The sequence below is a fragment of the Xyrauchen texanus genome, chromosome 17, assembly GCF_025860055.1.
Source record: "Xyrauchen texanus isolate HMW12.3.18 chromosome 17, RBS_HiC_50CHRs, whole genome shotgun sequence".
Taxonomy (NCBI): Eukaryota; Metazoa; Chordata; class Actinopteri; order Cypriniformes; family Catostomidae; genus Xyrauchen; species Xyrauchen texanus.
The window spans coordinates 16,436,819-16,461,661 of record NC_068292.1 but is presented as its reverse complement, the minus strand read 5'-3'; the positions used below and the strand labels follow the sequence as shown (position 1 = coordinate 16,461,661).

At 37.5% G+C, this 24,843-nt stretch overlaps 1 protein-coding gene across 1 annotated transcript in view; it reads left to right on the top strand.

Moving 5' to 3' along the window:
* LOC127657721 (phosphatidylinositol 4-phosphate 5-kinase type-1 alpha-like) overlaps positions 1-24,042 on the top strand; it is a 32,839-nt gene extending 8,797 nt beyond the window's left edge. The window contains exons 2-16 of the mRNA XM_052146569.1: positions 5,722-5,756; positions 7,000-7,080; positions 8,868-8,998; positions 10,162-10,279; positions 10,496-10,648; positions 11,202-11,501; positions 13,163-13,386; positions 17,463-17,546; positions 17,623-17,671; positions 17,786-17,867; positions 17,947-18,108; positions 18,302-18,437; positions 20,356-20,409; positions 20,993-21,080; positions 21,206-24,042. Coding sequence (XP_052002529.1) covers positions 5,722-5,756; positions 7,000-7,080; positions 8,868-8,998; positions 10,162-10,279; positions 10,496-10,648; positions 11,202-11,501; positions 13,163-13,386; positions 17,463-17,546; positions 17,623-17,671; positions 17,786-17,867; positions 17,947-18,108; positions 18,302-18,437; positions 20,356-20,409; positions 20,993-21,080; positions 21,206-21,208 — 1,700 coding nt within the window. The 3' untranslated portion in view covers positions 21,209-24,042. The remainder of the gene's footprint in view (positions 1-5,721; positions 5,757-6,999; positions 7,081-8,867; positions 8,999-10,161; positions 10,280-10,495; positions 10,649-11,201; positions 11,502-13,162; positions 13,387-17,462; positions 17,547-17,622; positions 17,672-17,785; positions 17,868-17,946; positions 18,109-18,301; positions 18,438-20,355; positions 20,410-20,992; positions 21,081-21,205) is intronic.
* The last annotated feature ends 801 nt before the right edge of the window (positions 24,043-24,843 follow it).

The following is a 24,843-nucleotide window of genomic DNA, read 5'->3' as shown; positions in this document are numbered from 1 at the left end:
AGTTACTGGGATTTTCACGCACAACCATTTCTAGGGTTTACAAAGAATGGTGTGAAAAGGGAAAAACATCCAGTATGCGGCAGTCCTGTGGGCGAAAATGCCTTGTTGATGCTAGAGGTCAGAGGAGAATGGGCCGACTGATTCAAGCTGATAGAAGAGCAACTTTGCCTGAAATAACCACTCGTTACAACCGAGGTATGCAGCAAAGCATTTGTGAAGCCACAACACGCACAACCTTGAGGCGGATGGGCTACAACAGCAGAAGACCCCACCGTGTACCACTCATCTCCACTACAAATAGGAAAAAGAGGCTACAATTTGCAAGAGCTCACTAAAATTGGACAGTTGAAGACTGGAAAAATGTTGCCTGGTCTGATGAGTCTCGATTTCTGTTGACACATTCAGATGGTAGAGTCAGAATTTGGCGTAAACAGAATGAGAACATGGATCCATCATGCCTTGTTACCACTGTGCAGGCTGGTGGTGGTGGTGTAATGGTGTGGGGGATGTTTTCTTTGCACACTTTAGGCCCCTTAGTGCCAATTGGGCATTGTTTAAATGCCACGGCCTACCTGAGCATTGTTTCTGACCATGTCCATCCCTTTATGGCCACCATGTACCCCCATCCTCTGATGGCTACTTCCAGCAGGATAATGCACCATGTCACAAAGCTCGAATCATTTCAAATTGGTTTCTTGAACATGACAATGAGTTCACTGTACTAAAATGGCCCCCACAGTCACCAGATCTCAACCAAATAGAGCATCTTTGGGATGTGGTGGAACGGGAGCTTCGTGCCCTGGATGTGCATCCCACAAATCTCCATCAACTGCAAGATGCTATCCTATCAATATGGGCCAACATTTCTAAAGAATGCTTTCAGCAACTTGTTGAATCAATGCCACGTAGAATTAAGGCAGTTCTGAAGGCAAAAGGGGGTCAAACACAGTATTAGTATGGTGTTCCTAAAAATCCTTTAGGTGAGTGTGTGTGTGTGTGTGTGTGTGTGTGTGTGTGTGTGTGTGTGTGTATATATATATATATATATATATATATATAAAACATTGGATAAAGAATACTAAGCCTACGTATAGAACTAGATCCTATTAAGTTTTTTTTGCATTGTGACATTTTTTTAGGACACTTAAGCACATTTTTTACCCCCCAATTCTCATTACTGTAATGCATCTCGATGTTTTAATTTTACTATTCCCTTTGTTTTCAATGAGTTTCATTACAGTAATACCATAACCGTCATTGGTTCTTTCTTTCTTTATTACAGTAAAAAATAGGTGCTGTTTTATAATAGTTGTGGGTAAAAATATAGATTTTTCCAATGCATCGCAATCTTCATTTGAACAATCTCAATATCAATTCTTAAATCCTAAGATCAATCTTTTACTCTGCAACCAAAGTCTTTCTAGCAAGTCAGTAGACTGTCGGCCACCTTTGGAACACTCTCAGGAGGCTATTTCCAGTCATGCCAGTGCAGTTCCTATCTACGTGAATGGGAAGATTGAAATTTCAAAAACGGTTGATCAAGATTACGATCAAAGAACATATTTCAAATCAGTAATAAAATGGGATAATATTGGAATCATAAATTGTGATTCTTTACCTCATATAAAGTTCCCATATGTTCCCAGCTTACATGCGCATGCGCATTTTCGAGTTCATTGACAGGCAATGTCTATCTAAAAGGTGATTGGCTCTTTTACTTGTAAGGTGTGACTTCCTTTCTGCATCTGTTGACAGTCGGGTACTAGAGCTTCTTGTTTGGCCATTACAATTTCTCCCTGTCATTAAAATAGAAGTGGCCCATCTCTGCAAAATGGTCTCTGGCACAACCCTCTACTACAATGATAGGAAATCACAAGCATTTGCAACCAAATTTTGTGTTATGTGGCTGAAATGTATGACAAGTGGCTGGTAAATGTTTAGATTTCACTCACCAGTGATTGTGTATTTTAGTGGTGGATTATTCAGCATTGAGATCCTTTCAATGAGTGTTGAAAGTAAAAGTTGTTCTGTGTAATACTTGTCCAGAGACTAGATCCATGCAACCTATTTGTCATTGAATAATGTTTCTCTTAATACCCTTCCTTTTCTTTACAGTCAGTTGCTGATCAAAAACAACAAAAAATGATTAATTCTAATCATGTTTAGCACAGATAAAGCCTTTTGTTTTTTTCTTTTGTTCATTTACAGATGCTCTTTACAGAAATATCGGTTTTGTTAAAGAAACAGCACTGTTTTTTTAGCATGTGTTCAACAATTTAATGTAAATACATCCCTCTTCTCATCGCCTTGGTTTATCCTGAACTGCGGTCATTAAAGAGAGCGGGTCATCATCTTAAACGACTCTGTAGAAAAACAGGCTTCACCGTTCATTCCTTAGCTCTTACTGAACATCATCTTATGTACAGAGCAGCACTCAACACTGCATGTTCAATGTACTTCTCCTCTATCATCCAAAATTCAAGTTGTAGGCCTAGAACATTCTTTGCTACGGTGAACAATTGTGACTAATTTCTGCACTTCTTTTAAAATAAAATTGTTTCCATTTACCAAACATTCACATCAACCATTTCTGAAGATTCACTGCATGAATGTCTGTCTGATCACCCTATCCACACTTTCTACTCCTCCACTCTCACTAGCCCATCATCAGTCAGTGATCTAATTTTATATTCCATCTCATCAATCCTGTTAGTTGGACCCTGCCCCAACCTCCCTTCTTAAACACTGTGAGTCAGTAATTTCGGCACCTATTTCGCATATGATAAATAGGGATGCACCGATACCACTTTTTCTCTTCTGATACCGAAAATCTCAGCATCGGCCGTCATTAGGTCATTAGGAGTGTATTAATGCAAAGCCTTTAATACATTTTAACGTCACTTTATTTATTAGTATGGTACCACCTCCGCCTCGTTTTGAGCCAGGAAAAACCGTTAACTAGTTTACTGGATAATGTTGCAGCAAAATTAACATTAATTCCAGTCTTCAGTAGAAAATAAACCAGTTTTTTTTTTATTTTTTTTATGTTGTATCTGTACTTCAGGATTCAGATCTTTTAGTTGAAAGACATCAGTCCTCTCAACTTAAATATTGTTATAAATTGTAAACAAATACTAATGATGACAATAATAATAATACTAAATTGTTATTAATATTTTTATTATTGACTTTTAATTTAAAATACAACAGTAATATGTTTTAAATCGTGCACTTTTTAAACCCTCACGCTTTTATTTTGACATTCTAAACTCTCCAGGAATCCTGTATGTGTCTGTATGTAGACAAGTTCACAGTAGTTTAATTCACTTCTTATTCAAATTCTGATAAAATGCATCTCCGGTGCCTTTCTAAATGCATATTATAAGTGAACCGAACTATTGAGCATCTACATCTGAGATGTTGTTTGTTAGTAGTGCTGAAATATTGAGCACCGCTGTGAATGCTAATAATGGCTGCGAGTGCATAACCAGCCTGTGCGTGAGTTTCTGTCGTCAGAGCAGCATTCACTAATGCGCTGCCCGACTCATGCCGTATTAAGTTTAAAATTTTTCTCCTGACATACATCTGGCACCTCTGTATATATGTGATCTGTTGCATCCATACACACCAGCATGCACTCTTCATTCTTCTGATTCCAAATTGTTGTCTATCCCCAGATTTCGTATATACCCTTTTGTCCGGAGATCCTTCAGTGTAGTTGCACCTAAACTGTGGAACTCTCTACCTCAGAGCCTCTGTGACATTTCCTACTAAAGGAACATTAGAACTGAAGCGTACCCATATGAATTGATATTTCATTGAAATCTGAATCGAATTGATAGTTTGCGAATTCGATACCCAGCCCTATTGCACAATGATTTATCAAAAATAAAAATCTTAAAAATTAAAATAAAAGGGAGTACTACTATGGCGTATAAACGCTTTAAATCTCTTTGCTAAAGAGAATTGGGGTTAATATGTGCAAACTGTCATGAAAATAATTTAAGTCTTCAGGCCATTTTCTTGACCGGTTTTGTGAGAATCACCCTAGAGTGGTCACTTAAGCCCAAAGTATACTACAGTTGTCTGTTGGGCAGAACGATTTGGCCAAAAAATATAATTGCGACTATTTTGAAAAGAAATTGTGATTGCAATTTGAAATGCGATATGATAAACATAAAACAAAAAAAACATGTGTGATTCATTTTGAACCTAAATAAAATTTTGCCCATGCTTCACTGCTGACCAGAAATACTGTTCTAGAAAGGTGTTCACACTTGAGTCCTCTAAAAAGAACCAAACTATATATATGACTAAAACAAAGCAAAAGTGGGGCAAAGCATCAATCACAGTGTCTGCTTTGTAAAAAATAAAATACATAAACAAATGTCCAGTTTGTCAAAGGGTCAGTTCACTTCATAATCTTTTTTTTTAAACCCAGCCAACTTGAATATTATATTATTACAATAATAATAATGTTAAGAAATTATTATAGAAATATATTCTTCTATTTATTATTTAATAGTAATTTATTTATGTAATAATTTCTTAATTTACTATGGAGTCCCGGTAACCCTCAAGCCTTTTTTTCAAACCAATTTCTGAAGGGATGGAAGTTTCTGTTGTTGGAAGTGGAATTGACAACAGCCTTTTAATGTAGTGAAATGCTCTAATCTGCCTTGCTGTCAACATAAACCCTCTCTCATTGAGTTATTTTAAATGTGTATAGTAAATTGTAGCGGCCAAACATAGAGGTATGTGAAATTACACAAATGTGCAATTACAGTAAATCTGGGGCGCTTTAAAGCACTCAGATCACGACAGCACACCTATCCGAACTCGGCACATCTGACACTCAGGGCACCAGATAGATAGAGTTTGTGTGTATGGAGCACAGAACCACTGAATCTGCATGTGCAGTACACTGATCCTATCGTATTTAATAAAGCACTACAGACAAAACAGCTGTGCAAATAGGTGCAGCACATTAAGATTATATAATTATTTAAATAAATCACAGCCCTCGTGGTTTGAAAATCACATATTTCTATTTTATTTCAGTTAATCGTTCAGCCATAGTTGTCTGCATTGCTGATCGGAACAGTATATGAGTGGTGCAAATATTGTCAGCAGCACAGTCTACACGGACTGTTTGCATATGGCCAAGGCAATAAGGCAAGTCCGATCACTTAGAAAGTAGTCTAATGGCACAACCTTAACATGTTAGACGATTTGATGTATTTTTCTTGTCTGCAGCACAAACTTTTTAAATTTCAATTTCCCTTAACTTTAAGCATGAGCAGTTGTAATAGTAATGCTTATCTTGGCTATCACCATTGATAAGGACTGTTATTAGCAGTTATTTCGGTGCGCGATCCTCATAATTGTGTGTTTTTTTTGGCCAGAGGTGTTTTTACAGTGTGACTCTATTTATATTGTGTATATTAATGTGAGTTGTCAGGATAGCTAAACAAAAGTCTCTGAGCATCAGTTTATTCATCAGTACTGAGGCATTCTGCTATAGGTTGGCATTGTGCTAAACAGGCATGTTTTAAAATGTAGTTCCTCTAGGAAAGAGTCAAACAGAAGATCTGTTTCCTAAAGCAACAGTACTGCTCTTACTTGAGAAGTGGTGTTAACCAAAGATCATCTTATTCCACCTTCCCCTCTGGCATATATTAATGTTCTTCTCACGCTTTCTCTCCCCTTCCAACATTACAGGGTCCAGCGGAGTTCGAAAAATGACTGCAACAGAGGTAAGTCCTTCATTTACACTTTTGAAGTGCTTATTACTTACTGTACATTTTTCTGTTAGCCATACGCTGAAAATGTTTTATTCTTTAAATCCTCTTGTCTAGATTTAATTTGTCACGACTGTGCATGTTTGTTTATCATTGCCTCTCTCAAAGTTTAAGACTCCTCTTTAGTATATATCTCATATGTCTTTATTTTGATGTAAAGTAAGAATGGGTCACAATAGTTAAAAATTATTAACTAGAACTGACTGTATTTATCTGCACTGCTTTAAAGAGGATGAATTAAGGGGGTGTACTTTCTTAGTGTACTGACAGCACACCGCACAACAGATTCACTTCCGGCAACAATACATTTAAAAGACAAGGCCTGTCAGACATCAAATCGAGATGGTGAATATCTGCGTGATACCCTACCCACTACACTTCATCCATATCATTAACAAATGCATCTTATCATGTCTGCTGGAACATAATTATATAGGGCTTCCATAAGAGTGAGTAGTCGTTCAGACAACTAATTTGTTTTAATTGATTGTTTTGCAAATTCATAATGCAAAACTTGGTACCTACATGTTTTTGTGTAATTAGAATCTGAGTATGTATTCTTTCTAGAGTCACTGAAATTCGATCTACCAATGTCACATTAGTCTCAGTTAAACAGGAAGTGTAGATAGCACACACCCAGCACACAAAGGAATGGGTTCATAACCTACATTTAATAACAAATCTTTCCAGTCCAGGATGGGAAAGGCATTGTTTGGTTTATAGATCAGTCAGATACTGGCGTAATGGTTTCTGCTTCAATGCTTCTAGCAAATATTATTCACCCTCAGATGATTTCTCATTTCAGTTTCTGTATTTAAATCGGTATCCTCAGTTTCATACAAGACTGAGTGTTATTTTAGTTGCTAGACACTGATAGAGGTATGTGAACACATGAGCCCTGCTGACTGAACTAAAACTTACTTTCCTGTTTCTGGGTGTTGATCAGGCCATGTTAGAAGGATCTCAAAATGGCCAAATATAGTTACACACATGCACACTGCTCTCATTGTCAATTGAAGATTCACATGTATCAAGTGAGAGGATGCACAGACACATAGGGATGTGTTGGACTGGAGGAAGCACCTGTCAAACAGGAAGTCAAACCTGGACAGAGTTGAGGCCACTAGAATTTCCTATTTGACATGAAACCAGAGGAATAATCCATGCTTTTTCTGTCTGTCTCTCTTTCTCTATCTAGGGTCCTGGATCATCTCAGAGTATGAAGAAGACCATTGGTCACCGGGGAGTTGATCCCACAGGGGAAACGACTTACAAAAAGGTCAGCGTGAGGACAAAGCAGGGTCAGAAATGATAACCCTCTGGGTTATATTGGGGGTATATGAGGGCATATTTATATTTTACAGCTGATTTGAGGTTGAAGTACTTAAAGGAATATTCTGGGGTCATTACAAGTTAAACTCAATCAACAGCATTCGTGGCATAATTCTGATTAACACAAAAATTGACACTCTGTAAAGGTTCAATGAAATGAGGAAGCGGCGAACAGCTATTCCAACTCAGGGATGTCCCTTTTATTTATAAATCAAACATGTCCACCACAAGCATGACGGTAAAGCTTCATAGCAGCCACCAGCGGCCAACACGCACGCATGCACACAGCTTGTCAGCTCGGTTCTCTCTCTCGCTCTCTCTCTCTCTCTGGGGTTTTGAGCAGCCTTTTATCTCCCCGCCTCTCACTGTGAACACAGAAATCACAATTAGCAACAGTTCATCTCAGGTGAAAACCCTTACTGCTTCCTCTCTCCCCAGATGAACGCTCGGCCATGCGCTCGTTCCCACAGACTCATTTTCTTATAAAAAAAAAAAAAAAAAAGCACAAATCTGGAAGTGAATGGGGCAAATTGTTTAACATTTAAAAAAATAACTCAAAAGTTTAGCCACAAGACATGAACAATACGCATATAATCATAATTTTAGTGTGATAAAATCGCTTACTAACCTTTTCTGTGTAAAGTTATAGCCAATTTTACAACTTCGTTGCCATGACGATTAATGTCAACAAACCCTAAAATGACTGTAAAAACAACGATTTTAACGATTTGTAGACTTTGTAAACTTTTGTAAGTGCTGTATTTGAAGTGGATCATTGAGGCTATGATTCATAATGTTTGTCAGTTGAGGATGCAATTGTGCCACTGTTGAATTTGACAGCCACAGGAATAAACAGTGCTGCTCTTTTGCTCGGTTTTGGTCTCAAAATGATATTTGGAGGATGGGGATTTGGAATGAGGGTAATTGTGGGTAATTCAACGGCTCAGTCATGTGAAAGCTTCAGAAGGCTAAAGTAGCTTACAGCACCTTAAATTGCTTTATAATCAAATAATGTTGTTAAGCTGCTTAAATCTGATTAAATCTGCTGCAATTAGACAAAGTGGCTCTGTAGGTGTGCTTTATATTATTTACCATTAGATAGCAGTCATCTAATAGCATGTAGATATACCTTGAATAATGAACCCAATTCCAACATATTTGTATTGAAAACCTCAGCTCCACAAAGCTTTTACAATCTGTTTTCCTGAATGCATGCTTGTCCTCCTCGCAAAAGTTCAGGAATCAACCTTTACTTCTCGTTAAAGTGCAGTAAAACAAATTAAATTAGATGTTATACATGGTAAAAACATTTATTCATTACTGGCCCCTTAACTTTTTGCCCCCTTATTTTAAATATTTGTGCTATTTTTGTCACTTTTGTTGACATTTTTACCCAGAGCCCTGGTTAATTCTTGACCCTGGGTCAAACATGTCCCCTGAGAATAGAGGAAGGGTAAAAGAGGGAAATTGGGCTAGAAAAGAGGAATAGAGAAAAGGGAGGAGTTGCAAAAGAAAGGGATGTTGAAATGACACATACTGTAATCTGTAATCATGAAATGCATTATTCTACATTACCTGAACCAAAACTCAATTGTATGTGGTTTAAAATAATCACATTAGTTTACTGCATATCCTCTGTTTGTCTTGACATTCTCTCTCTCTCTCTCTCTCACACACACACACACACACACACACACACACACACACATTTAATTACATTTTTTTTGTCTTTAGACGCCCTCCTCTGCCCTTAAAGGTGCCATCCAGTTGGGCATCACGCACACGGTGGGCAGCCTCAGTCAGAAAGCCGAGAGAGACGTCCTCATGCAGGACTTTTATGTAGTGGAGAGCATCTTTTTCCCCAGGTGTGTGTGTTATTTTTACATAAGAGATCATGGTTTGTGTTGGTACCCTCCCCAATATCTTGTTTGTGTTGGCACCTGTGTACTTATGTGTGTTTTCCAGAGCTATTTATCCATGTTGTATCATAGTATTTGAATAGCTGTGGCTATTGAAATAGATTTTAATTCATTTGTTGCATGTTAAGTCAGTGTGCATATAACCTGTAGCCTAAATATGGCATGTTGTTGCTTTTTTTATAGAGAAAATGTGTCTCCAAACCTGCAAGACAGCTGTCTACGATGCATTGGAGAAATTCTGCACACTGTCAGAGCTTGCAAATCTTTAGCAGCAGTTTCTTTAGAAGGTCTTTGACCAAAACATGGCTAAAAAAGACTTGCAAGCTATAGCTTTTATCAAATTTTCCATAAATAATAAAACCTAAACGCATAGCTTTGACCACATTTGCACCTGGTATTAAGATGCATTTCAGGTGATCAGGTCACATGTGGTCTGCATTAAATACAGTTGTAAACAGGGTACAAAATGCTTTGTGATCAAATAAAAAAATGCATATGGGGAAAGGTCGAAAACGCATGAGATCACATTTGATGTGTAAATGCTATCTGTCCTGTATGCATTCAGCAGTGAAGCACCACTGCTCACCTGTCAGTCAGCCGCTGTACTAAAACAAGAGTTTAAACTTGGCCGTAATAACAGTCCGAGTGGACATTTTTAAAAAGCGATTACTTGCACAAGAACTTCACAGATTTTCTTCAGTTTGTCTGATATCAACATGCAGTGAGACAAACCACACACATTTTAAGCTCCGCTAATACAGGTGTGCTACTAAACTAACTGACAATTCTGACAATTAGAAATGTTGCTTTTGTGCTTTGGTTGCATTTCATCTGCATTTGGGAGAAGCTTGTGCCGGTTTTCTTTGTCTTTTTTCTGACTTTTTTGCGGTTTATTATCATGCAGTGGCACACAGACATAGTCATTGTTGTATGTAATCATGAAATCAGCGACCCTCCCCTAGAAATCCGATCACTGGTGGTCACAGGAGACTCATTTAATCGACCAGATGTAAACGGTGATGTGTCTCATCTGACTACATGTGATCGATTCACTGGAGTCTCATCTTAATACCAGATGTAAACAGGGTATCCGTCTGTCTTGTCCACAGTGAAGGAAGTAATTTGACTCCAGCACATCACCACGGTGACTTTAGGTTTAAGACCTACGCTCCAATCGCCTTCCGCTACTTCAGAGAACTCTTTGGCATTCGACCTGACGACTATCTGGTTAGCTGAAACACACATGCTCACTCACAGAATTTCCATACATAGTCAGTTTCTTAACTAGTATCAAAGCACCAAGACTTTAATTTCTGTTTTCAGAAGATCCAAATAGTGCTATTTAATTTTCTTAAATCTTACTTTGATCCATTTAACACTTGTCGTTATGGATTCATTCATTCTCATTAGAGACATGCTTGATGTGTTTCTCTCTTTCTACAGTACTCTCTGTGTAATGATCCCTTAATTGAACTGTCCAACCCTGGAGCGAGTGGATCAATATTTTATGTCACTAGCGATGATGAGTTCATCATTAAAACAGTGCAGCACAAGGAAGCAGAATTCCTGCAAAAACTGCTGCCTGGATACTTCATGGTAAGCATTTCTCAATTCAGTGCTTATGTATGTGCTTTAGAGAGTGTTATTGATAACTAATGGAATTAGTACTACTACTTAATAAACTAACTTAGATAAACATAAAACAATGGTTCATTTGGACCTTCATTACATGCATCTACACCATCCATGGCCAAAAATTAACACTGGGAAAGCACCAAATGAGAGTAAATATAACAGTACGATCTCCATATGGACTTTTCCACACGTTAAGTCACCAAATTGAGGGGAAAAAAATCAGTATAGATGTTCACGTTGTTGTGAGGGTTGCAGCTTCACCAAGGGAAAACAGCTAAATTATCACATTTTCATATGGAAAATTATACTTTTTAGTAATTCAAAACCATGCAATTACAGTTTCATGTCCAGTAAGTCATGTTTATGGCCAGTAAATATTCTTAATTCACCCATCATTGCCAGGTGTTGCATAAAGTACATTTTGGGCCATGACACCACCTGTTGTAGATCTTAAAATCATGCCTGAACTGCGATGTCCACAATATTCTATATCTTTTCAATTTTTTCTCCTCAGAATTTGAATCAGAACAAGCGGACGTTGCTTCCAAAGTTTTACGGCTTGTATTGCGTGCAGGCGGGTGGAAAGAATATCCGTATTGTGGTAATGAATAACCTCTTGCCGCGCTGTGTGCCTATGCACCTCAAATATGACCTTAAGGGTTCCACATGCAAGCGACGTGCCTCCCCTAAAGAGAGAGAGAAGACCGTACCCACTTACAAAGACCTAGACTTTATCCAGGACATGCCCGAGGGCATCCAACTAGAACCAGACAACTACAACGCCCTCTGCAAAACTATCCAGCGAGACTGCCTGGTGAGCATGCACATCTGTTTTTGGGTGTTATATGATGATGTTTATTAGGGTTGAGCAATATATATATATACATACATACATACATACATATTGAGTATTCGATATATCAAGTGGTGGTGGCGTAGTGGGTTAAAGCACATAACTGATAATCAGAAGGTCACTGGTTCGATCCCCACAGCCACCACCATTGTGTCCTTGAGCAAGACACTTAACTCCAGATTGCTCCGGGGGGATTGTCTCTGTAATAAGTACACTGTAAGTCGCTTTGGATAAAAGCACCTCCCAAATGCATAAATGTAAATGAGTATTCATAATGTATTTGCAATGATTGTGCTGGCAATTTCAAATGAATCTGCATCATGCATATCACAATTAATTTTATGTGCTTTGTTCATTAATGCGATGTGTCCAGTAAGATTTCTTAAGCTGGTGTCTCATAACCCGACTCTAAACAACTCAATTTCGGACAAGGCTGTCACAACTACTGACTGTTTTGGTGAAATCTCAATTCCAGTCAGAGGTCTGTCACACTCGCCAATTCAGAAGAGTGGTGACAGATAATACCAACTCCCTCCGACTTTCTCACCGAGCTCACTGAGATAATATCAGGAATACCAAATGAACATAAACAATTGTAATAGACTGAATAAACGATGTTGAGACTATAAATTAAGCTATTTGCTAAAAATGGGAGGAAAAATCGGCTAATATGAAGTTGAACTTTGACATGGATCAGTTGAATTAATGTATCTGTTTCAATTAATCAGAACTGAGACTAAACAATTTGTTTGCATCATAAATACAAACGTTCACTAATGTCCCCATGTGGCACTTTCATGTATTCAAATGTTTTAGTAATAAATACAGGTAGGTACATTTTGCTATTTTATTACTCTGTATTATATTATATTGGTTCATACAACTGCAAATAATTAAATATCATTCCTGTGTGCATTTAGTGAAAACAGTATGGAACATGTCTTGATAATTTTTTAAGTAGAACTATTTGTAAAATAGAGCTGTTCAGCCATGATGTCAAAATTCGCTTTGAGAATTTCCTATGGGTTTTTATAACTGGGGTTTTCTATTTATTAGTAAAATAAGGTCTGTGGTTAAACATTGCTTGAGCCATACCTCAAAAGTGAATTTGGATGCCGCCATGTTAAAAAAAAAAAAAATGTTGCTAACAAGCATGTGAGTGTACATGCCTGAGGAAACGGACAGTAGTGTAGTTCTTATCTAGCAACTAGCAACATTTATAAAAAAAAAACACGGCAGCTTCAAAATTCCTGTTTGGGATATGACTAATTAATGTAAATAGTGTCATTTATATTGTCGAACAAAATGTTCAAGTATATTAAAAGTAATGTTTACCACATTACTTATTATAAAAACTCATAAAAAATGAGAAACTATGGCTCGAAAATGCTAATTCACTTCCAGGTTTTTGGACCTCAACCTGAACAGCTCAATAGCTGCTTAATTGAAAAAAAAAAAAAAATAGTTCTACTAAAAAACAAAACAAACTCTTTTAACCCATTTCAGAGCAAATTCATAAATATCAAGAAATCTATTGAAAATGATCTCAAGGATAAAAAATACAAAATATATTTTTAGCAACATTTCACGGCCTAATGTTGATCCATATCTTTATTTGACAGCTGCTACAGAGTTTTAAGATTATGGACTACAGTCTGCTGGCGGGGATCCATAATGTGGATCTGGCATCTCGTGAGAGGATGGGTGTGGTGGAGGGCGGGATGACAGAGGGGGCCATGACACCGGACCACAGGAGACCGCTGGCTCAGAAAGCTCTATACAGCACCGCCATGGAGTCCATACAGGGAGAGGCCAAAGGGAAAGGAACCCTGGAAACAGAGGACCAGTCAGTCACCATCATATTATTCCACTCTTCCACCTTCTTTCTGTCTGATTTTCTCTCCATTAGGGATGCAGTAATATAATTTTTAGAATACCAATACTTTGGTACTCGCCAATAATGATACATTTTTTTTAGTGATGTTATAATTTTCTGTGTGCAGTGGGGCTGATGATTTGTTTTTCCTCAAGAACTGTTAACTCCATGTTTTATAATGTATACTGGCCAATTTAGCTGAATGATAAGGTGTCATAAAAAAATTAATTATCTACTAATTCTTCAAGGAATAGTTCACCCAAAAATTTAAATTCTGTCACTTACTCCTCATGCCCTATTTTAAGAGTGCTAGGGCTAAGCGTAGCACTATGCTTTAAGTTATTAGTGCAAAGTCAGTTGGTATGGCCATGGTTTTTGTGCATGCATGTGCTAAGTCTAGGTGCAAATGGGTTTGGTGAAATTTCTCATGAAACAAACTAATGGGCTGGGTCAAGGGCAATTTAACTAGAAGGATCTTCTTTGATATTTGCACTGTCTGCATCCTATTGTATAGTCCAATCCCTCACAGCACATTCATAAGAAGTTGGTTGTGTAAATGTACTGTAAGAAATGAATTGGAAGAATAGAAATGTTTCTCTGATAGTGATATGTATTCAGGATTTTGATGTATAGGTACGCTCTGTTACTTTACAGAGAATGTAAGTATTATTTATAATTTACATCTACTGACACAAAAAATCATGGCTAGTATTAACAGTGATTGTTTCAGCACACACTTCACTTCTACTGGTGATTTTTATTTAGAAAAATGTATTTATTGAAATACAAAAAAATGTATCCAAAAATATTTCTAAATTAAAATTACACTTCAAACAAAATGAAAATATAATCAAATTAATGAAGTGGTCAAAAAATCATACCAAATACAAACATTTTACTCTCTCCAACTTCCACCGGCTTAAAAATCACAATAAAAATACCAATACAAATCAGATCATAAATATTATTGTTGATAATAATAATAATTAAAAATAAACCGTTGACCTATAGATAGTTTAACACAAATCTCACACATTTTTGTGTCATAAAATGGTGATTGTCATGGACATAATTTGATGTTGCACTATTTTTTCAGAGTTTGGACATTAACTTTATTACCACCTGCTGGTGGATTCTCCAAACTGCAAATGAGGAACTGAGTTTGGATTTTGCGCTAAAAACAGACCTGCTTTGAGACGTCAGCACAGTGACCTATTTCTCTGGAAAATAGCAAATGCGCTCTGCACCACTTCATTAACAAAAACGGCCACAGTTTGCACACATACACCCATAGATAGTACAAACACTCCTGCCCATGGCCATTTGCGCTTTCCGTTGCACGAAAATTGTGCTTACAATTAGAGGTTGACCGATAGTGGATTTTTACAGATACTGATAACTAAGTTGGTCAGTACCTGCCAATAACTGATAAATCAACCGATAGTTTTTCAAATGGATACTGAATGAAAAATTAACACTCCAAGTGCTGAACTTTATTACAAAAATAAACAGTACTGACTGAACCATGAACATTTATTGCATTTTTTTAAATGAAATTGTGGCAGGGCGGAGGGCGGGGCCGGGTCGTGATCATACACACCTGGTCCCGTATTAGGCTAATCAAGCCTCCGAGGTATAAAGGTAGACTGCAGGGTGTCGTGCGGGAGAGGGAGATAAAATACTTGTCTTACTGCCCACCTCAAGATCCAAATTACTCGCCAAGTGGCAAGGACCCTTTGAGGTCACGCGACGAGTTGGAGATCTCAATTATGAGGTTAAGCGAACAGAAAGGAGGAGGCGAGAACCGGCTTGATAATATAAATGATAGTTTAATGGTAAACTTAAAACAAAGACACAAACACATATGATGGACTTGTCCGCTAACGATCTCTCTCTCCTGCACGACACCCTGCAGTCGACCTTTATACCTCAGAGGCTTGATTAGCCTAATACGGGACCGGGTGTGTATGATCACGACCCGGCCCCGCCCTCCGCCCTGCCACAGAAATGTGTATATATATAAATATTAATACATATTAACTAATATTCTAATTTTAAAGTCAGATGATTTATAAATTGATGATGTTTCCTTAGTCCACAAGAGGGCGCAATAAATACATAAACCGTTCAGCACTGTAATTATAGTGCACAGAACATTCCTATCCTGGCTGTTAAAAAAAGAGCATTTCATTTTCAACTAATGTGCATAAAATAAATAAAACGTTTTAGTCGGTCCTTGTTCTCAAATGTTAAGTCAAAATAAAATAATGGGGGTAAATGCTTCAATAGACAGTTCACATGGTGTTACACTTGCACTGATTCCTACTACTTCCTATGCTTCATAATAACAGCGAAATACTACATTGTTTTTATTCAGTACAGTTGTATGTAGAGTAGCAGTATTCACAGATAGCAGTGGAATTCGGCTGAACTCAGTGGTGAAGCGGCTCAGACTATGAGCCCAGGCCAGGAGCTGTTCAAACAGATGGAGCAAAACAGACTGGAACCGAGCGTGAGGATCTCGTGACACACACATTTCCAAGATGAACATCTTTTCTGACAAAGCATTTAAACAACTCATTGCTTAATCTGAGCAATGAGAGCAAGATGCAATGGCCAAAGACCTCCACTAACTGTAAGGGGCTGTTCACACCGAACGCTTTTGCAACAATCCATTTTTTGTTCTATCTAAACGTGCGCTAGACGAACATCTTTGTTTTTGTTCATTCAGCATCTTTTACTGGAGTGCAGTTTATTTAGATGATATGTCTAATTAAATAGAACTTAAAGCATAATGAGACTCCTGCTTTCTGTTAAACTGTATTTGCTGCACTGTGTCTAGCCTTTTTTAGCACAAGAATGTAATCAATCTGAAGTCATATTACAGTGAGGATAAATATTTTTTTTTATTGAAATGAGATGTGTTTCTGATTTGTTTATACATTTCTCTCAACCGCATGAAGATATGAATTTGCTTTCTTACATCACTAGCTTTAAATATGCAACTTAGCTGGCTAACGAATGCATAAATATGACCAGATGGATATAAACTAATGCAAATAGATGGTAACAATCATGTGTTTTGTCACATTGTTCGAACCTCTTGAGGTTAGTTTTAATGTTAGTCTGCAAACATACTGTTGTTCTCCACTAATTCAGCATCTAATCAACAAATTAATTACTTCATAATGATATGTGTACTGTAGTATAATTTATACATACCTTTTTGTTGTAGATGTTTTAATTCCGCATCTGAAGTGTTCCGCTCCATGCAGAGTGTAGTCTTGCGTGTCAAACAAACACCATTTTTATTTCACCTCTAGTGGCCGCTATCTATCTCATACTGTATAACGACAGCAGACCCTTCCCAGCTGCTCCAGCACTGGATGCAACAGGGAAAAGCAATCGTGTGGAGTTTTGCCAATAACCGATAGTTCCAGAAATCTGTTATTGGTGCCGATTAATCGGCAAAACCGATATATCGGTCGACCTCTACTTACAATTAGCACTCAAAATGTTGTCTTTTGCAGAGCAGAAAAGGAGATATTTTAAAGCATGTTACAATTGCTGATTTTCACACAATAGCAGTGGAAAGTGACCCACTTTAAAGCTTAATAAAGCACCCAAATGTGTATTCTGAAGGCAGCCGATCACTTTGAATGATAAACAGACTGAAATTTAAGCTGTTATTTTCTTTCAAATGAAATGAAATCATTACTGTATACAGTGCCCAAACCAATATGGCATGGTTTATATGTCATGTAACCTGTTATTCACTCCTAACCTGCCAGCAACATATAAAATAATCGCAGGAAGACAGGATCATACTTATTTGACTTACTGTAAAATGCTCTCTAAAATACAGTCAGACATCTGTGAAACTACTCCAAGCAAAGAAATTCCTATGTGTCTTCCTGTTCTGTCCTCTTTTCATTTTTTAATTGTTTTCTGTATCCCACCCTCTAACCCTTTGTATGGATCATTCAATGCATGTACTGTGGCTGTGATATAAGGTTGCAACGTGACTTTCCTGTTTTTGCCTGTAGATGGGGAGGAATCCCAGCACGCAACAGCAGAGGAGAGAGGATTCTGGTTTATATTGGGATCATCGACATCCTGCAGTCGTACAGGTGACCTTTTGTATAGATCGTCACATATATGCAAACATCATCAATATCTCTCCTTTATTAATTTCTTTTCTTACAGATTTGTAAAAAAAATAGAGCACTCCTGGAAGGCCTTGGTCCATGATGGGGTAAGTCATAAATCCCTGTGTGTTACTTTACAACTGATATTAAGACTTTTTTTTTTGCAATAAGCAGTTTGCCACTATGTAAAATAAATAGCAATGTGAATGTTTGTGTTGTAGGACACAGTATCTGTGCATCGGCCAGGATTCTATGCTGAGCGATTCCAACGTTTCATGTGCAACACAGTTTTTAAGAAAGCACGTACGTCTCTAAATCATGTCTTGGTCATTGAGCCTGTGGTCTCTTCATGATGTCAACATCCTGCACTCTCTGTCCCCAGTTAAGTCATCCCCATCAAAGAAGAGTCGAGGAGGTTGTTCCAGTCTTGTGAGACGACTTCCCATGGGTATTGCTGCTCCTGCCCCCAGTGGACAGATGGTCACTGATGCCAGACTCGTGTACCATACTCATCTTAACCAGGTTGATACAGAAGGAGAGAGCAGTGAGTGTGACTTAACTATGTACTACTGTATGAAATATTTGGGGACCGTTTTTGTAGAAAAACTGGGTTGTTGCATTTTAAAATGTTGTTGTGCGTGGTTTTTTCATGCCAAAAATTCAGACTTGTGAGTTGGGCTTTATATTCTACTTGGGTCTTTAATCAAATTAAATCACTAATTATTTGTTAATCTCAGGTATGCAGCCAGGCAGACCTGACCTGCTCCCACAGATGGATCCTTTGGCTGGAAGCTCCAGTGAGTTTGCAGAGACAAATCTGTCCAACTCCTCACCGGGCAGCAGAGGAAGGACATCATCATCGCCTCCTCAAAGGTACCTCACCACATATCTTTTTTTTTTTTCTGTTTTTTCTCTGACCCCATTTAGACTTGGTATTAAGATCCATTTTGATTGATCCGATTCAGATCCAAATGGGGTCTAAAACATTTTTGTGATCGATCACAAAAACCACATACAGAGGTCAAAAACGCACATTTGAGGTGTAAGCGCGATCCGTCCTGATGTGTCCTGGACAGCAGTTAAGCAACACCCCATATCTGTCAATCAACTGCTGCTTTAAAACAAGAGTTTAAACTTTTTCCATTACTTGCAGCTTTATTAGGAAATAACCATTTGATGCACGCACAAGAACTTCACAGATCTTCTTCAGTGTGACTACTTCACGGGTAGTTCTTTAAAATGGCAGATAATTCTGCTTGAAATGTTGCATTTGTGCTTGGACTACATTTCAGATCCATCTGGGAGAACCAGCACACTGGTTTTGTTCTTTTTTGTGGTTTATTATGCAGTAACACACTGAAATAGTGATTGTTGTATGTTGTTGTGAAATCAGAGACCTTTCCCTGGAAATCCGAAAAATAATTGGATCACAGGAGACACATAAATGTGAAAACTGTTGTGCCTGTGTGGGTAATGGAGCTGTTGCTATGGTTACGGACAGCAGTGCTTAGCCAGGTGTTGTGGACTGAATGTGCACTTTCAATTCAGAGTTCACCTGCAACTACACACAAACTCCAAAATACAACAGAAGAATTCGATCTACCAGACTCCTATCCACCAACAAAAGCATATTAAATTGGCTGTTAGGGAGCACTTAAATGACTGACTGAAGATGACAGATGTAAGCTATGCAGACAGAAGTCATAGAAAGAAATGCATCCTACAAATGAGACCGGATGCTCCACTAGTCATCTAACAACAAACTAGTAAGCTGAATATATATAGCGATGGTGATTTTAAAGTGATGAATTAAAAGATGCTTCTTTTTGTAATGTTTAAGCATGCTGACAGCGTCTGGTGCATTGCGTGCAATTACTATCAGCGAGTAATTTTGAAAAGTTGCGTCTATTCGTTCTCATTATTTAAAGCATTGCTTCTGTACAAATGTATCCCGTTCAATAATAAATGTCAGTTTTTGTCATGATCGGACTTTAAATTGCCTGCTGTGAGCAATGTTCCCATTATTATGCATAGTCCACAGGTTTATTTGTAAGGTGTTTTGGACATATTTTTATGTGGACTGATTCTTTAGGTTCGGGTGACTGACAGACAAAAAGTGTTGGATGCCTTGAACTATGCTACACATTGTGCACCAACAGTAATCTGAAATCTACACACTTTTGAAGCACATCACTGAGCTTGGGATGCTCAAAAGTGGTGTTGTGCCCTAGAATGGAGCGTCTCTTATTAAATACCTCTATTTATTTTGGTGTATTTATCAGTTTTCTAGTTGTAGGGATGCCCTTAGCATCCACATATTCCCCAGAAATACGTCCTCTACGATGTTCAGTTGTGATATGATATGCATTTTTGGGCATCAGTGCTGTTGTATATTAAGAATAATTGCAAATAATTATAAAACCGGTTAACCGTGATTCTTTTGTCAGATGGTAATCTCACCATCAAAAACTTACACTGTGGCATCCCTAGCCCCATGTAGATTAAAAGAGCTTGTATAAGGTAACTGATATGACTGAACTCTATATCTATACAGTTTATACATATGTTTCAAAATTACCATTCATTTCTTTAGAAGTAAAACTTTTTAAATGAAGAAATAAAATATTGAGTGTATCACAGTTTTTTCTGTTCCAAATATGTGGTTACTTTCATGTATTGTAGTTGTCTCCTTTTTTCTGTTTTATTCTTCTTCTTTTTTTACCTCTCTCATTGTAAATCTCTTCCACGTGGTTTCCCTCTCCCTTGTTTAATTACGGCTGCTCACTTACAGGTCAGTAGGAGTGGAGGTGCATAAATCTGCTATCACAGAGCCTGATAACAACAGGTAAAACTAAACACACACCAAGTGTTCTTGTCAACAGCAATAATGGATAAACTATGGAGGTCAATATTTATTCATCCCCATGTCGTTCCAAACTTGTCTGCTGTATTTGTTCTGTGGAACAAAAAAGGAGAATCTTTGAATTATCTTCATACAGCTCTGATGGAAAAACAGACCGAAATTCATTCGTAATTTATCCCTCTGCTGTAGCTCTCAAATCAGTTTGCTGGCCTCGTTTGGACATCTTTGAAATCAAACGTCAATGGTTCTTGAGTGTCTCATGAGCAAATGTCTTTAACAACAAAACTCATGCACTTTTGTTTATCACACAAAGCTATTGGATGGTTTCAGAAGATTTGAAATATAGCTCACAAGTCATATGGACTTCATTTATGGTGCTTTTTTGTCTTTTATGGAGCTTTACAGATGTGGTATGAACTGTTCAATGAAATGGAGATGCATTAAAATTCTCCTTTTTTGATCCACAGAAAGAATAGCAGTATACAAGTTTTGTGAGTAAATAGTGACAGAATTGTCTCTTTTCTGATGAACTTGCCCATCATCTCTTACTCTTTCTTTTTTACAGCACGGGAGCTGAATGCTTTGATGAGCAGTTAAACAATGAAGACGCCATTTCACTTAAAGTCATCATCCCAGAAACTGACATTTGTTTTGTAAGTGTCATTTGAGTCAGTTTACCTATGTACCAAAAATGCATTCATTCTGATAAAAATAATCCCTTACTGATAAATGAAAGTACAAAATATTTTCCTTTTTTTTTTTTTTTTTTTTTTTTCAGTAAATGTAGAGCAGACTGATTACAGAGGCATGTTTGAACAGAAGAGATGAGTGCACAGAAACTCAAGGAAGATGATGGGTGCCTCTGAGCGCTGGTATGAAGGTTTTTTTTCTCTGAATGGGAGCTTTGGAAAGAACTCCGGGTGCTCAGCACAAGAGATAATGAGAAGTATTTTATAGAAGAGTGAAAGAGAGGGAAAGACGAGATGGCAACAGATGAGATTGGTTTGATGGTTTTCCTCTCTCTTTCTCTAACTGCACAGGAGATGCTGCTAAAGATCTTTTTAACCACAAACTTTAAACAAAATCATGAGAAGTGATGTTAGTTCTCAGTCTCACATTTACCACACTTGCTCTCAAAACGGAGCATGCAGAAATGCACAAACTCATTTTCTTAGCCTAGTGCTGGGAGAAGACACGTATAAAACATGCAGTTAGTCAGCACCACTTTATATTATTCTGGATTAGGAGGCTTTATTCAGGATATCTGTTGCATAAATCATTATTAGCATAGCTCTTTATTTATATAGGTCTTTAAACCTGTAGATTCTCTCTGAACTGGTGTGTCTTGGATGAATGGCTGCTAGCGGTCTAGTGTATTGATCTCAGAACACAACTTTTGCTTTATGCTGTGATGATGTGTGTGTAGAAAGATAATCAGAAAACATATTTTTCTTCAGTCATGCCTATATATACTTGAGAAGGCTAATGATGACTTTTACATTTTTTCCGTTAAACTGATGAGAGCATCTCATTGGTGGGATTTTCAACTTTTTCTGCATTAAGACAGCATGTGCCCTTGAATAGACAATAACTGACCAAATATGATTCCCACTTTGTTAGAAATGCATTTGAATGTTATAGATGAACGTTTACAATAGAGTATCTTCTATAAAGTCCTGAATAGATGCCTAGTATTTCTTGGTGGGCATCAATGTTGCTTCCATGATTGCCTTCTCTATTTAAGGTGCCACTCAGTTCATTTAGTTCTTCTGCGTTAAGTTTTTCCTCTTCATTTCTGATGCCTGGGTTTGCCTTTGCATCTCTATGCATCTGTCTTTTGAGTTAATTTCTCTCTCTCTGCCAGTGGCAAGTTGCCCCTCCATATCTGGACCAATTAACTGTCAGAGTAGAGAAATGGACAGACATGCTTGCACGTCATACTCTAATCTTTTTTTATGCATATTCTGCTGCCATTCCAGGGCTCCCTGGAATTTCCATGTACTGTATATAGTTCTGTAAATATTCCTTCTGTATTCTTGTACATGTTATAAAATGCTAATAATGTGCACATCAGTTATTGTTTTTTAACTAACACTGTAATGAGTTGACAGACTAATTGATGTGCCATGACGTCTTCCAATCATCTGCCTTAATGCAGCTCTTGAAAGCAGTGCTTTTGTATGAAAACACTCATTTCTGCTGGATACAGAAATTACATGGCCTCCAAACACACAGACCAACATGGATCTTCATAAGGTCATTTCAGATATACATGCATTTTTCCTATTTACTTTCACTTTCATACTAACCTATTTTCATACTAAACCTTTTGTCTGACATTCCTATAATGTATAAAGAAGACTGACAAACCTTCTGCAATTTAAATTTAAGGAATGTGAGCTGAAATTGCATATTAATGAGTTGTATTCTCTGTACATGAGAAATCTACAACTGACTCCCAACAGCACAAAACATGATTTGTAACTACAGAACCTTTCCTAGGTACAGATTAACTCACCCTGAGAATAAACTAATAATTTAAACGAACCGAGTAAATAAAAAAGGAAGACAATGGACACTAAAAGGGCACATATAAACATTTTAGTTAAAAGAGGAGCTGGAAAGGAACCCAAGGAGCCATTGGGACAGTGTAAGCTCTCCGAAAAATCTGCCTTCCCATTATGTAAACAATACAGCTTCTGTCTCTCATCACTTAGATCATACACTTGAACAGAGGAAGTAGTTTTAAATGGGACCCATCATTTGACATTACTTTCACTTTCTTAAGTGCCCTACCATGCGTTTCTCCTTGGCAGTAACTCGATTGTATGAGCTGATTTCAGTCCTTCAGAGGCCCGGATATCTCTGCCACACAGATCTGTAACTGTACAGTCTTGAAGTATTTAGAAGAAGTGCTGACTGTATTGGACTGAGTCCTGAACAATACTTCTGTGTTGTTTCTATTGAAAACAGTTGGTTGATTTAATTCTCTCAAAAGCATTGGTGTGGGACTGAACTGATCTTTTGCCAAGGATTTGCCTTTGCGTGACCTGCAGTGAAGTTTTCATGCAAATAGAATATGCACCTGAAGTACGTTAACAGTCTTTCCCAGGACTGGTATTGAAGACAGTACAGAATAACCATCTATCTTCACAGTGGATGCAGTATTTATGCACATTCAAGTTTATTTTTGTTTTTATATATATATATGTAAGAAATCAGATTGTTGAAGTTATAGACCGAAGTCAATTAGTTTTATGCTGAAGTAAAGGCAAATATTGGGTTTTGTTTGTCGAGTTGGGAAAATTTATTTATTATTTGCTTTTGCTCTTTAGGTTTGGGTCATTTCAATGTATTTTGTTTTGTCATTTTGTAATTCAAGTTTTGTCATATGTCTCACATTAAATCTTGTACAGAACATTTTGATCATGCACCTTAATGCTGCACAAAACTTAATATGACTGGTATTGGTATAATAGCAAAACTCGTCTATCCCACAGACAGTTTTGTTCTTTAAAGGGTAACTAAACACCTGCTCAGAGTCTGACTCCACCCACTAGAAATATTTGAAAATGCTGGAAAAGTGGGCAGACCCCGGCGGGGATAGAGGAACGAACCGAGTCTTGAGGGCTGGGGGGCACCTGAGACTCGTAGTGACAGATTAATTGACAGCTGCTGTCAGACTCTATGTTATTATTATTCCTCACACGGTCGCAAGACGACATGTACATGAATCTGGCGTGGTGAGCTGGAACCTGCTTATGTCAGCTGTCACCGCTTACATCACGAAGTACTGCAAACAGCCAATAGGAAAATTCAACTGCAGTAGCCACCGTTCAACCTGAAGAGGGCAGCACTCAGAAGTTTTTACACCATATATTGTAGAATTAAAACACTTTATACACAAATGTCAAAAAAAATTACTTGAATCAATGATTCTAATACTAATACTAATACTAGTACTAATAAAGCCCCATGCTTACAGATCGTTAACTAAAAAAAGTTGGTTTAGGGTTTAGTTACCCTTTAAATACTATAACTGAACTCCTAGTTTTCCTCTGCAATTATACATTAAAGGATTTGTTTCAATATTTATTTTGCCAATGATCTTACAAACAGAAATAAATGCAGGTAAAGGGATTTTTTCTGGTTCTATACGTTAAACTTTAATTAAAATTAATTTAGACTCGCCCCCTCCTTTTCTTTAAAGATGGCAAAAATTGGGTTTCTGAGGCACTTACAATGAAAGTGAATGGGGGCCAAATTTTAAACTTGAAAATATTCACTGTTTGAAAAGTAGAGTCACAAGATGTAAACCATATGCTTGTTAACATTATTTTAGTGTGATAAAATCACTTACTAACCTTTTCTGTGTATCCAATTTTAGAACTTTGTTGCTATGACGATGCAATACCA